The sequence below is a fragment of the Bombina bombina genome, chromosome 9, assembly GCF_027579735.1.
Source record: "Bombina bombina isolate aBomBom1 chromosome 9, aBomBom1.pri, whole genome shotgun sequence".
Classification (NCBI taxonomy): Eukaryota; Metazoa; Chordata; class Amphibia; order Anura; family Bombinatoridae; genus Bombina; species Bombina bombina.
In genome coordinates, this window is record NC_069507.1 from 15,359,232 (window position 1) to 15,374,619 (window position 15,388).

The 15,388-nt window shown below is 42.2% G+C and overlaps 1 protein-coding gene across 6 annotated transcripts in view; it reads left to right on the forward strand.

The window, feature by feature from the left end:
- The window catches only part of P4HA1 (prolyl 4-hydroxylase subunit alpha 1), a 64,082-nt gene that overhangs the window by 33,488 nt on the left and 15,206 nt on the right, over positions 1–15,388 (forward strand). For 3 of the 6 annotated variants that reach the window (XM_053691899.1, XM_053691902.1, XM_053691901.1), the window contains 3 exons: positions 110–291; positions 655–831; positions 8,221–8,291. In XM_053691899.1, the coding sequence (XP_053547874.1) occupies positions 110–291; positions 655–831; positions 8,221–8,291 (430 nt within the window). Of the gene's footprint in view, positions 1–109; positions 292–654; positions 832–8,220; positions 8,292–14,150; positions 14,222–15,388 lie in introns of all 6 variants that reach the window. The other 3 variants (XM_053691900.1, XM_053691904.1, XM_053691905.1) reach the window with 2 other exon arrangements.

Here is a 15,388-nt window from a genome sequence, read left to right on the forward strand (position 1 = left end):
ATATCGATAATGCTTTATGAAGATGGTCATCCCCTGTTCATTACAATCTGTATCACATACCCTCATACATAACCTGCAAGCTGATACCTCTTAATTGTGATATTTATAGATCCAGAACATCAAAGAGGGAATGGAAATCTGAGGTACTTTGAATACATCATGTCTAAAGAAAACAAGTCCAGCTCATCCGTATCTGAGGAAACCGAACCAAAACGAAAAGGGCGACCCAAAGATCACCTGCCTGAGAGGCAGAAGTATGAGATGCTGTGCCGCGGGGAAGGAATCAAAATGGTAACTTTTTGCACAGTCTTACGTATTTTTTTGTCTCTTGTTTGGCATCTGCGGCCAGTGTAGTGCTAATGTTGGCCTTGGTAATAGTGCTAATGTTGGCCTTGGTAATAGTGCTAATGTTGGCCTTGGTAATATTTATGTAATTAAGATCATTCAAGTAAACCATATACTGACTGCTACTGTAAAGTGTCTACTGGAGACGGGGCAAGTTCTGTGCTGTCTTATTCCATAAGCTAAAGCAGCTGGTCTGTCACAAACGAGTTTGCTTAATAAGGCTGTAAACCTAATACAAAACAAGCATGGGCCAAGGGACTACAGGTGACAATTGGCCCTCTGACCTGTATTTCATGTCTTCTTCCCCAGACCCCTCGTAGAGAGAAGAGGCTTTTCTGTCGTTACACTGATGCAAACAGGAGCCCAGGATATATTCTGTCTCCAGTTAAAGAGGAAGATGAGTGGGACAGACCCCATATTGTGCGCTACCACGAAATCCTATCTGATGAAGAAATTGCAAAGGTTAAGGAGCTGGCCAAGCCCAGGGTAAGTCCTAGGGTCTGACCACCTGCTTTACTGCTTATATGGTTGTCCCCAACAAGTAGTAAAAGTGACTCTTTCATTCTCTGACTAGTAGTAGCATTTATATTGTATTAAAGTGAAAGTCAATACTAGCGTTTGTGAAATGCTAAGATTGACCATTGAAACAAATAAAGGGGACTTCATTCATGAAGTATAAAATACTTAAAGGGACAGTCTACACCAGAATTTTTATTGTTTTAAAAGATAGATAATCCCTTTATTACCCATTTCCCAGTTTTGCATAACCAACACAGTTATAATAATATACTTTTAACCTCTGTGATTACCTTGTATCTAAGCCTCTGCAAACTGCCCCTTTATTTCAGTTCTTTTGACAGACTTGCAGTCTAGCGAATCAGTGCCTGCTCCCAGATTACTTCACGTGCACGAGCACAGTGTTATCTATATAAAATATGTGAACTAACACCCTCTAGTGGTGAAAAACTGTTAAAATGCAATCTGAAAGAGGTGGCCTACAAGGTCTAAGAAATTAGCATATGAACCTCCTAGGTTAAGCTTTCAACTAAGAATACCAAGAGAACAAAGCAAAATTGGTGATAAAAGTAAATTGGAAAATTGTTTAAAATGACATGCTCTATCTGAATCATGAAAGTTTATTTTGGCCTAGACTGTCCCTTTAATGCAGAAAGCTCCTTTATTTGTTTCAGGCATTTGCCGCACTGAGCTGTTCAGGCAGAGCGGTGTTTTGCTAGAGAGAGGTGACGTTTCCACCTCTTAGCCAATAGCTGTGCGGGAAATCCGGCAGGAGCCAGATTTCCCACACAGCTATTGGCTAAGAGGTGGAAACGTCACCTCTCTAGCAAAACAGCGTTCTACCGTGGGCTTGAAACAACAAAGGAGCTTTCTGTGTCAAGTATCTTATACTTCATGAATTAAGTCCCCTTTATTTGTTTCAATGGCCAATCCTAGCGTTTCACAAACACAAGGATTGACTTTCTTCTGTTAAGTGTGATCAGTCCACGGGTCATCATTACTTCTGGGATATTACTCCTCCCCAACAGGAAGTGCAAGAGGATTCACCCAGCAGAGCTGCATATAGCTCCTCCCCTCTACGTCACTCCCAGTCATTCTCTTGCACCTAACGACTAGATAGGATGTGTGAGAGGACTATGGTGATTATACTTAGTTTTATATCTTCAATCAAAAGTTTGTTATTTTAAAATAGCACCGGAGTGTGTTATTACTTCTCTGGCAGAGTTTGAAGAAGAATCTACCAGAGTTTTGCTATGATTTTAGCCGGAGTAGTTAAGATCATATTGCTGTTCTCGGCCATCTGAGGAGTGAGGTAAACTTCAGATCAGGGGACAGCGGGCAGATGAATCTGCATAGAGGTATGTAGCAGTTTTTATTTTCTGACAATGGAATTGATGAGAAAATCCTGCCATACCGATATAATGTCATGTATGTATACTTTACACTTCAGTATTCTGGGGAATGGTACTTCACTAGAATTACACTGTAAGAAATACATAAAGCTGTTTAATAACTAGATATTATGTTTAACGTTTTTGCTGGAATGTAAAATCGTTTTCATTTGCTGAGGTACTGTGTGAATAAATGTTTGGGCACTATTTTTCCACTTGGCAGTTGCTTAATCTGTTTTTCTGACAGTTTCTGTTCTCCCTCACTGCTGTGTTGTGAGGGGGAGGGGCCGTTTTTTGGCGCTTTTACTATGCATCAAATATTTCAGTCAGCAACTCATTGTATTCCCTGCATGATCCGGTTCATCTCTACAGAGCTCAGGGGTCTTCAAAACTTATTTTGAGGGAGGTAATTTCTCTCAGCAGAGCTGTGAGAATTTTAGTTTGACTGAGATAAAAGACGTTTATTCTGTAATTTGTTTCCTGCTTTCAGAATTTGTTATCTTTGCTAATGGGATTAAACCTTTGCTAAAGTTGTGTTGTTTACAAGGATTGAGGCTATAACTGTTTCAATTTATTAATTTTCAACTGTCATAGATCTTCTGTGCTTCTTAAAGGCACAGTACGTTTTAATATTATTCTAATTGAATTGTATTTCCAAGTTGCAAGTTTATTTGCTAGTGTGTTAAACATGTCTGATTCAGAGGATGATACCTGTGTCATTTGTTGCAATGCCAAAGTGGAGCCCAATAGAAATTTATGTACTAACTGTATTGATGCTACTTTAAATAAAAGTCAATCTGTACAAATTGAACAAATTTCACCAAACAACGAGGGGAGAGTTATGCCGACTAACTCGCCTCACGTGTCAGTACCTACATCTCCCGCTCAGAGGGAGGTGCGTGATATTGTAGCGCCGAGTACATCTGGGCGGCCATTACAAATCACATTACAGGATATGGCTACTGTTATGACTGAGGTTTTGGCTAAATTACCAGAACTAAGAGGTAAGCGTGATCACTCTGGGGTGAGAACAGAGTGCGCTGATAATATTAGGGCCATGTCAGACACTGCGTCACAGGTGGCAGAACATGAGGACGGAGAACTTCATTCTGTGGGTGACAGTTCTGATCCAAACAGACTGGATTCAGATATTTCAAATTTTAAATTTAAACTGGAAAACCTCCGTGTATTACTAGGGGAGGTGTTAGCGGCTCTGAATGATTGTAACACAGTTGCAATACCAGAGAAAATGTGTAGGTTGGATAAATATTTTGCGGTACCGACGAGTACTGAGGTTTTTCCTATACCTAAGAGACTTACTGAAATTGTTACTAAGGAGTGGGATAGACCCGGTGTGCCGTTCTCACCCCCTCCGATATTTAGAAAAATGTTTCCAATAGACGCCACCACAAGGGACTTTTGGCAAACGGTCCCTAAGGTGGAGGGAGCAGTTTCTACCTTAGCTAAGCGTACCACTATCCCGGTGGAGGATAGCTGTGCTTTTTCAGATCCAATGGATAAAAAGTTAGAGGGTTACCTTAAGAAAATGTTTGTTCAACAAGGTTTTATATTGCAACCCCTTGCATGCATTGCGCCGATCACGGCTGCAGCGGCATTCTGGATTGAGTCTCTGGAAGAGAACATTGGTTCAGCTACTCTGGACGACATTACGGACAGGCTTAGAGTCCTTAAACTAGCTAATTCATTCATTTCGGAGGCCGTAGTACATCTTACTAAACTTACGGCGAAGAATTCAGGATTCGGCACGCAGGGCGCTGTGGCTAAAATCCTGGTCAGCTGATGTTACTTCTAAGTCTAAATTGCTTAATATACCTTTCAAAGGGCAGACCTTATTCGGGCCTGGGTTGAAAGAGATTATCGCTGACATTACAGGAGGTAAAGGCCATGCCCTGCCTCAGGACAAAGCCAAAGCCAAGACTAGACAGTCTAATTTTCGTTCCTTTCGTAATTTCAAAGCAGGAGCAGCATCAACTTCCTCTGCACCAAAACAGGAAGGAGCTGTTGCTCGCTACAGACAAGGCTGGAAACCTAACCAGTCCTGGAACAAGGGCAAGCAGACTAGGAAACCTGCTGCTACCCCTAAAACAGCATGAATTGAGGGCCCCCGATCCGGGATCGGATCTAGTGGGGGGCAGACTTTCTCTCTTCGCCCAGGCTTGGGCAAGAGATGTTCAGGATCCCTGGGCGCTAGAGATAATATCTCAGGGATACCTTCTGGACTTCAAATACTCTCCTCCAAGAGAGAGATTTCATCTGTCAAGATTGTCAACAATCCAGACAAAGAAAGAGGCGTTTCTACGCTGCGTACAAGAGCTCTTGTTAATGGGAGTAATCCATCCAGTTCCACGATCAGGACAGGGGTTTTACTCAAATCTGTGGTTCCCAAAAAAGAGGGAACTTTCAGACCAATCCTGGACTTAAAGATCCTAAACAAATTCCTAAGAGTTCCATCGTTCAAGATGGAGACTATTCGGACAATTTTACCTATGATCCAAGAGGGTCAATACATGACCACTGTAGATTTAAAAGATGCTTACCTTCACATACCGATTCACAAAGATCATTATCGGTACCTAAGGTTTGCCTTCCTAGACAGGCATTACCAGTTTGTGGCTCTTCCATTCGGATTGGCTACAGCTCCAAGAATCTTCACAAAGGTTCTGGGTGCTCTTCTGGCGGTACTAAGACCGCGGGGAATCTCGGTAGCTCCATACCTAGACAACATTCTGATACAAGCTTCAAGCTTTCAAACTGCCAAGTCTCATACAGAGTTAGTGCTGGCATTTCTAAGGTCACATGGATGGAAGGTGAACGAAAAGAAAAGTTCACTCGTTCCACTCACAAGAGTTCCCTTCCTGGGGACTCTTATAGATTCTGTAGAAATGAAGATTTACCTGACAGAGGACAGGCTAACAAGACTTCAAAGTGCTTGCCGCACCCTTCATTCCATTCAACACCCGTCAGTGGCTCAATGCATGGAGGTAATCGGCTTAATGGTAGCGGCAATGGACATAGTACCCTTTGCACGCTTACACCTCAGACCACTGCAACTGTGCATGCTAAGTCAGTGGAATGGGGATTACTCAGACTTATCCCCTTCTCTGAATCTGGATCAAGAGACCAGAAATTCTCTTCTATGGTGGCTTTCTCGGCCACATCTGTCCAGGGGGATGCCATTCAGCAGACCAGACTGGACAATTGTAACAACAGACGCCAGCCTTCTAGGTTGGGGTGCCGTCTGGAATTCTCTGAAGGCTCAGGGACAATGGAGTCAGGAGGAGAGTCTCCTGCCAATAAACATTCTGGAATTGAGAGCAGTTCTCAATGCCCTCCTGGCTTGGCCCCAGTTGACAACTCGGGGGTTCATCAGGTTTCAGTCGGACAACATCACGACTGTAGCTTACATCAACCATCAGGGAGGGACAAGAAGCTCCCTAGCTATGATGGAAGTATCAAAGATAATTTGCTGGGCAGAGTCTCACTCTTGCCACCTGTCAGCAATCCACATCCCGGGAGTGGAGAACTGGGAGGCGGATTTCTTAAGTCGTCAGACTTTTCATCCGGGGGAGTGGGAACTTCATCCGGAGGTCTTTGCCCAAATACTTCGACGTTGGGGCAAACCAGAGATCTCATGGCGTCTCGACAGAACGCCAAGCTTCCTCGTTACGGGTCCAGATCCAGGGATCCAGGAGCAGTCCTGATAGATGCTCTGACAGCACCTTGGGACTTCAGGATGGCTTACGTGTTTCCACCCTTCCCGTTGCTTCCTCGATTGATTGCCAGAATCAAACGAGAGAGCATCAGTGATTCTAATAGCACCTGCGTGGCCACGCAGGACTTGGTATGCAGACCTGGTGGACATGTCATCCTGTCCACCTTGGTCTCTACCTCTGAAACAGGACCTTCTGATACAGGGTCCCTTCAAACATCAAAATCTAACTTCTCTGAAGCTGACTGCTTGGAAATTGAACGCTTGATTTTATCAAGACGTGGATTTTCTGAGTCAGTTATTGATACCTTAATACAGGCTAGGAAACCTGTTACCAGAAAGATTTACCATAAGATATGGCGTAAATACCTATATTGGTGTGAATCCAAGGGTTACTCTTGGAGTAAGGTTAGGATTCCTAGGATATTGTCTTTTCTACAAGAAGGTTTAGAAAAGGGTTTATCTGCTAGTTCATTAAAGGGACAGATCTCAGCTCTGTCCATTCTGTTACACAAACGTCTGTCAGAAGTTCCTGACGTCCAGGCTTTTTGTCAGGCTTTGGCCAGAATTAAGCCTGTGTTTAAAACTGTTGCTCCACCATGGAGTTTAAACCTTGTTCTTAATGTTTTACAGGGCGTTCCGTTTGAACCCCTTCATTCCATTGATATAAAGTTGTTATCTTGGAAAGTTCTATTTTTAATGGCTATTTCCTCGGCTCGAAGAGTCTCTGAATTATCAGCCTTACATTGTGATTCTCCTTATTTGATTTTTCATTCGGATAAGGTAGTCCTGCGTACTAAACCTGGGTTCTTACCTAAGGTAGTTACTAACAGGAATATCAATCAAGAGATTGTTGTTCCTTCTTTATGCCCAAATCCTTCTTCAAAGAAGGAACGTCTACTGCACAACCTGGATGTAGTCCGTGCTCTAAAATTTTACTTACAGGCAACTAAGGAATTTCGACAAACGTCTTCTCTGTTTGTCATTTACTCTGGGCAGAGGAGAGGTCAAAAAGCTTCCGCTACCTCTCTTTCTTTTTGGCTTCGTAGCATAATTCGTTTAGCTTATGAGACTGCTGGACAGCAGCCTCCTGAAAGAATTACAGCTCATTCTACTAGAGCTGTGGCTTCCACTTGGGCCTTCAAGAATGAGGCCTCTGTTGAACAGATTTGCAAGGCTGCAACTTGGTCTTCGCTTCATACTTTTTCCAAATTTTACAAATTTGACACTTTTGCTTCATCGGAGGCTATTTTTGGGAGAAAGGTTCTTCAGGCAGTGGTTCCTTCTGTATAAAGAGCCTGCCTATCCCTCCCGTCATCCGTGTACTTTTGCTTTGGTATTGGTATCCCAGAAGTAATGATGACCCGTGGACTGATCACACTTAACAGAAGAAAACATAATTTATGCTTACCTGATAAATTCCTTTCTTCTGTAGTGTGATCAGTCCACGGCCCGCCCTGTTTTTAAGGCAGGTAAATATTTTTTAATTTATACTCCAGTCACCACTTCACCCTTGGCTTTTCCTTTCTCGTTGGTCCTTGGTCGAATGACTGGGAGTGACGTAGAGGGGAGGAGCTATATGCAGCTCTGCTGGGTGAATCCTCTTGCACTTCCTGTTGGGGAGGAGTAATATCCCAGAAGTAATGATGACCCGTGGACTGATCACACTACAGAAGAAAGGAATTTATCAGGTAAGCATAAATTATGTTTTTTCACTTTAAGTGACACAAGGTTTACTCATATGGTTGTCCCCATCAAGTAGTAAAACTTAGTAGTAGCATTGGTATTGTGTTAAATAACACAAGGGCTTTAAATGTGCTCTGTTTTTAAAGATGGGTTGTAGTTCCACAGGTTTCTTATCCTAAGGAGTAAAAAATCTATAACTTTGTTTTTATTCTTTAATGTTTTCTAATGTAGCTGCCAGTCAGACACCTGCAGGTTCCATGAACCTTGGTCCCAACAGTTTTGTCACATCCCTCCCTTTTATGCCTTTTGTGAAATCTGTACAATTTTATATATGGCAGTTCCTCTGTTTAATGTTGTGGTGCTCATGTTTAACATCTCCCTGAGCTCCTGCAGTAAGGGAAGCCCTAGCTATTACTTCGCCTGAATGTTTATACCTGCTGGTAGCATGCATCCGTCAGGCTTCTGATTGGTTGGGTTAATGCCACTCTTATTCTTTGTTATTTTTAATGTGTTTTTTCTTTTCACCTTTTTTGTGATTGGTTGGCTCCACAGCTAAGGCGAGCCACTATCTCAAACCCCATAACAGGAGTCCTGGAGACTGCACATTACAGAATTAGCAAAAGGTAAGTGTGAGGCTGCTTATGATGCGTTGCTTTGGTTATGTCCTGCTGATTGTCCCCAGAGGTGGCAGTCACTGATCCGGCTTTCTTTTCTGCAGAATCCCTGCTGGTGCTGAGTTTCCCTTTGCTACCCAAACTATTCTCCTTTTTATTTCTAATGACACGGTGAGGCCACGGATCATCATCAATTACTGTTGTGAATATCACTCCTTACCAGCAGGAGTCGGCAAAGAGCACCACAGCAAAGCTGTTAAGTGTCACTTCCTTACCCACAATTCCCCAGTCATTCTCTTTGCCTCTAGTGCAAGGAGGAGGTGAAGTAATTTAAGTGTCTGATAAAGATTCTTCTATCAAGAAGAGGCTTGCTCTGATTTTCCATCAGTCTGAGTCTAGCTTTACTCCACGTCAGTGGCTTTAAAGCAGTTAGCAACTTGTGAGGTGGACCTGGCTGAGTTTTCCTAACATGTTTCTGCCCGGGTATAGAAAGCCTGAGTAGGTTTACTCTGTCTTTCTTTGTTTCACAGGTCTCTGTGAGGAGCGGCATCCTCTCAAGCCAGGTGTGCTGTCCTCCTGCCGGACGGCTAGATGCAGGTAAGTGCTTGATCTTCTATGCTCGGGAGACATGCACTTCTGAAATTATACTGCATCATCATGGGACATGTATATCCTAAGGCAGGATATCTTAGGCAGGACCCAGGCACTTATTGTGACTTTAAGAGACATGGGGTTAATACTTTTTGGAAGAATCCCTGACTGGTTATTTTTTTCTTTAGCTCATTATTAGTAATGTGCAGGTTTACATGGATATGCTTAGATAGAACAGACTCATTCGAGTCTTAGAGGTTCTGACTGATGTACATGACATTTGAGTGAAGATAGAAGCACTAGACTCTGAGCATAGACATCCAAGTCCTAGAGGTTATGAGATGAACGACACATATGTTTGTTTCCCTAGAGGTACTGATCTAATGTTCATACATTTGAGTGAAGGGAAGAAGCGCTTAAGCATTTATTTTTTTACGAGGGTTACTGACAGTGTGAGACGCGCAGTTAATTTTAGTTGCACACTCTTTCTATGGGCTTTGTTTGCTCCCGCCCTCTTCTCCCCTCAGGGTGGCGTATAAGCGCCATTTGCTTCCGATGTCGACAGGACATGTGAACGCCCTCCTTTTTTGTTTCTCCGTTACAACGGAGTTATATATCCGTAAATAGGGGTATGTTTCATGCTACGGAACTGTGTGTGTTTATTATTGGGCTTCTGTGTGCTGAATAACACGGTATTTCAATAATTGAGGTTTATTTTTTATAAGACGTTATAAACATCAACTGTCGTTCAATCTCTACTACTTATTTGTTACCAAACCTTGTATAGGCTCAATCATGAGGTCTTATCCACTAATGTTAGTGGTAATATGCTTTTAACTGTAGGTAGGTTTTCTTCATACCTATGTTTGGGGGCGTTTTTTATCATATGTCAATATTTGTTTCCCCTGATGTATTTCATTCCCTTCCCCTCTGTTATATAATTATTAAATACAAGGATGTTGGGTGCTTCAGGATTGTTTTAGACTGTTATGCCCTGTAACATTTTGTAGCTTGTCCTAATTGGGCTACATGGCTATTTAGTGAGCTAATGTCTCTTAGGATGATACTGTTTCTGACTAGGCAACAGTTTTTCTTTCATGTAATTGGCAAGACTCCATGAGCTAGTGACGTATGGGATATACAATCCTACCAGGAGGGGCAAAGTTTCCCAAACCTCAAAATGCCTATAAATACACCCCTCACCACACCCACAATTCAGTTTTACCAACTTCGCCTCCTATGGAGGTGGTGAAGTAAGTTTGTGCTAAGATTTCTACGTTGATATGCGCTTCTCAGCATTTTGAAGCCCGATTCCTCTGAGTACAGTGAATGTCAGAGGGACGTGAAGAGAGTATCGCCTATTGAATGCAATGATTTTCCTAACGGGGGTCTATTTCATAGGTTCTCTGTTATCGATCAGTTTTTCTCCTTTTATGTCCCAAGCCTTTATGGCGTCACATGAAGTGCCCTGCGGTTCCTTTCAATCTCCAGGAGGAGTGTTTTGCATACAGAATTGAGCCCAGGTATCCTCTTTGGTATCTGGGGCCTGGTCTGTTTTTCCTTTTTTTCTTCAAGGAAAGTGCAAGAGGACTTTTATAATTTCATAATTCTTTGGCTACTCTGTGGTCCCTCCCCTAGGCTGGTTTGGAGGATTCGGTAGTTTCTGAGTTGAAATCTCAGACCTGGACAGGATAATTCCTTTATCTGAGGTTGAAGTTGTACACTTTAGATTAAAGGGACAGTCAACACCAGAATTTTTGTTGTTAAAAAGAAAGATAATCCCTTTATTACCCATTCCCCAGTTTTGCACAACCAACAGTTATATTAATATACTTTTTACCTCTGTAATTATCTTGTATCTAAGCTTCTGCTGACTACCCCTTATTTCAGTTATTTTGACAGACATGCAGTTTAGCCAATCAGTGCTCAGTCCTAGGTCACTTTATGTGCATGAGCTCAATGTTATCTATGTGAAACATGTGAACTAATGCCCTCTAGTGGTCAAAATGTATTCAGATTAGAGGCAGTCTTCAAGGTCTAAGAACTTAGCATATGAACCTCCTAGTTTTAGCTTTCAACTAAGAATACCAAGAGAACAAAGCAAAATTGGTGATAAAAGTAAATTGGGTAGTTGTTTAAAATTGCATGCCCTATTTAAATCATGAAAGTTTTTTTTTTTTGGACTTGACTGTCCCTATAAGCTTGATCACCTTTGTAATGTTAAAGGAGGTTTAAGCTACCTTTATGCGACTCTGACACGTTTTGTCGTTGTTAAGCTTAAGAAATCTCTTACATTTTATGACTCTTGGATTCCTCTGTGGAGTGTTTTCCTGTCCCTGACAGTGCTAGGAGGCATAGGAGTAGTCGAGGTTTCCTTGTCCTACTTTTTCTGTCTTGAGGAGATGTCTTCATTAAAGTGTCAGGGCCTAAGTAGGTCACAGTGCCTAAGTAGTAGGAACCATTTCTCCTCTGGTTCAGAGAACTGTGAGGATCGCTGCTCTTTCAGGTTCTATGGACTTACAGGGAAATTTGGGTTGCCACTCTGTCACATGCGACATCTTAAAGGGGTGACACCTTGTCTGATTTCAATTGGTAGGGACTCCCTTTGAGGAGACCCAGAACAGAATAAGGTTCTTAAACTAGTCATTATTTTATTTCTGATGCTACCTTGCAAGTCTTTCAGCTGCGACTCAGGATCTGGTGGGGTTGTGGCCGTATTTTGGTCAGTGAATTTTTCCTTGAGTCCAAGCTCCTGGCGCTTTCTTTTCAAGGGTAAGACCTTGTTTGGTCGTGATCTTTCAGGTATTTTTTCTGTTTTCCGGTAGAAAAGGGTCTTTTATACCTCAAGACGAGATGAATAGTCTTAGAGGAGTTTGACCCCATTCCGTTAATTGGTCAAGTGGGGGGGCTGTGTATCTCAGTTTTGTCGCTAAGAAGAGGATACAAGAGGTCCTTGATAGGCTATGGACTTAGTATCTCAGGTTTCCTACATAGTTTTAATTCCTTCTTTTCAGAGGCAGGTTCCTCCTCATTTTTATCTGCGGACCAGATAACAGTGAAGCATTTTTTGATGTGCGTTTGGAACCTCCTTTCCCTGGGATGGTTCTAGTTGGTTCAAGAGGGTCAGCTCATGGTGACCATAGACCTGGAGGACGGGTATATTCCAGTTCCTGAGTTTTTGCCTTTCTTACAATCACCTTAAATTTGTGGCTCTTCCCTTTGGCCTTGCCATAGCTCTGTGGAGGCTATGTTACCAGTGCTCTGGTTTCAGAGAATTGCTGTGGTGCCTTTCATGGACGTCTTAAGGTTCAGACACCATCTTTTTAGTTAGATGATTCTCTTACAGAGATCTTGTTGCTTTCTTCATTCCACAAAGAATCTGAAGATGAGTTTACCTGTTCCAGCTTCAGGGATAGTTCTTAGGGACCATATTAATTTCCCTATCTCTGAAATATTTTTTCTTTTACAAGATATGACGAGTCCAAGGATTTCATCCTTACTTATGGGATATCGCCTCCTGGTCAGCAGGAGGAGGCAAAGAGCAGTATATATAGCTCCTCCCTTCCCTCTCCTCCCAGTCATTCTCTTTGCCTGTGTTAGTAAGATAGGAGCTGGCAAAGTGAGGTGTTAGTTTAGTTCTTCAATCAAGAGTTTATTATTTTTAAAGTAGTGCTGCTTTGTGCTGGGGTGTAGCCTAGACCAGATCAGTCTCTTCAGTTAAAAAAAAAAAAGAGAAGCATATGGTGGCTTTAAAGTAATAGGAACTGGTGGGACATTATTCTCACTGCGCCTCCTATACATATTTGCTGCCCTAATATCGATAGCCTAAGCATTATTAACTCAGGCTGATCTTTGTTCACATGGCTATGGGAGGGAGAAAACCTGCTGGACTGCCATGCTGTCGCTCAGCTTTCAAGGTAAGTGCTGACTTTTTGTTCTGGGGATCTCAGAGAAAGGAGCACTTTATTATGTGGTTTGGACTCCTGCATGTAAAAGGAGGGACAATACTTTTTTAGCAGGGGCTAAATATCCAGTCTTCCTGGGCTTTCAAGAATGAAGCTTCCGGGGAGCAGATTTGCAAGGCTGCGACTTGGTCATCTTTGCATACTTTTTCCAAATTCTATAAGTTTTGATACTTTTGCCTCGGCCGAGGCTTCCTTTGGGAGAAAGGTTCTTCAAGCAGTGGTGCCTTCTGATTAGGTTCCTTTCTTGTCCCTCCCTAATCATGTGTCCTCTAGCTTGGGTATTGATTCCCAACAGTAATTGATGATGATCTGTGGACTCACCGTGTCATTAGAAAGAAAACAAAATTTATGCTTACCTGATAAATTTATTTCTTGACACAGTGAGTCCACAGCCTGCCCTGTTTTTCAGACAGTTTTTGTTCTATAAACCTCAGGCACCTTTACACCTTGTGTTGCTTCTTTTCTCTCCTTTCCCTTTGGTCTAATGACTGGGGGATTGTGGGTAGGGAAGTGATACTTAACAACTTTGCTGTGGTGCTCTTTGCCGCCTCCTGCTGGCCAGGAGTGATATTCCCAACAGTAATTGATGATGATCCGTGGACTCGCCGTATCGAGAGAGAAAAATTTATCAGGTAAGCATACATTTTTGTGTTTTTCACACATTTTGAGTGTTTCCTCTGAATGAATTCTTCATAGGCTGTCCTTACTGGTCTTATAAAGGCCCTAGATTGTAACACTGGGGTGTTTGGGGCTAGTACAGTGAGAGAACACCTGCTGTGCATTATGTTGTTGGGAGCTTGTTAGCAGATGTGAAATTTAATATAGAGTTTAGTTGTAAAGACCGACAACTGAACTGCAAGTTATGTGCTCTCAGAAGTGTGAGGGCATACCTTGTATTGCCACCAAAAGGACCAAGATCATATATTGTGTGGTGGGTTTACTTTTTTATTTTTGTCCCCCCTCCCTAACCAGTGTAGTCTCCTGGGCATCCCTCTGTGCATACAACAATATTTTTGGTCTTATGTCAATTTTATAAATGTTGCCCTTGACCATCTCTTTGGTGGTTTTGAAATTGAAATTGTCAAACTGTATTTAGTTGAAACTCGGCACCAGTATGTGATCCTAAATGTCTCTAATAAAAAGCGAAAGGACAATTATGGGGACTAGTAGATGGCTCGTCCTTTGTTTGCTGTTCTCAGTGAGTTCACCAGTGACCAGAACATGCGTTACATCCCAACCAATCAGAAACCTTGGCATGGCAGAAAATAAATGCCTGCTCCAAATTAAACCCTAGTCCTTTCTCTTTTTGTAGCTGAGGCGCGCTACAGTGCATGACCCTGTGACAGGACAGTTGACCACAGCTCAATACAGAGTCTCTAAGAGGTAAGGGCAAGTGTCATGGGACACATTTTCATATCAAGCCCAGTAATGAGTTACCAAAGGGCTTGTGCAGTCAGTTGAGCTAAACTTAAATTAAGAAAACATTATTGTACCCCTATAAACACTGCTCAGTTCCACAGTCACAGTCTCTAGGTCCATATAGTAACCTCGGCTTGGCGCTCAGCATTCCATAGATGTAAACTGCTGCTATCCCACAGGCCTGCTGGGTTCTATTTGGAGTAACTATATTGTGATGTGATCAATACTGGCCGTATGGCTCACAGGGAGCTTGGTTATACATTGTGGAGACCTGACAGTGATATTAGTCATTTAAATTACATTGTGGGGCTGCTTCATGGCACCAGCTGTGCTTGACACCAGTTCCTCCGATCTCTCAAGCTATATACTGACCTAGTGAGGCCTCAGACCCTCATCTCTTTGCCTGCTTCTACTGACTCATTTTCTTCATAATTTCCCCCCCCCCCATAAACTTATACCATGTATAATCAGATTTATGTGATGCATAATTAGATGGCAATTTAGTATTTTAGCATCACTTTTAAAATGAACCTATGTGAGCTATAATTTAACCAGTAGCATCTCAACAGTGGATTTGAACAGTCATTTGTATTTATAATGTGCAGGTTAAATAAGACGCCAGGATAAATGCATCTGTTAATTTCTTAACCCTCTCACAGATCTTTCAAACCTTAGTTTGAGCCCAAGCCTTTCTCATCAAAGTACAACCACTTCTAAACGCACCAGTCAATAGACTATTGAATGCTTGTGCTAATTGTATTGATGAGGAGACTCTGTCCAATAGAAGTGACTCAGAATGTCCCTGCAGTAGTTAAATGTAATGAGATGATACAATATGTCTAGTAACATGCACAGTGTTTAACTGAAGTTTTACAGCATTCTTTATAATATTGTGCTTACCTTGCGGCAAACTTTATCCCAGAGCTGGATTGTGTGTTTGTTTATAGGAGCTCTGGGATCCGTTCTTGTAACTACATTAAATAACTCCTTAAGGGCATCAGTGCCAGATATTAAGTTGTCTGGCACATTTGCAGAATCCAGTACACAGTCATGTTATACAGACCCCTGCTAGCCCTAACTAGTGTTTATAGTGATGTTGCGCTGCTTACTGGTGCAGGTATTAGTCATGTT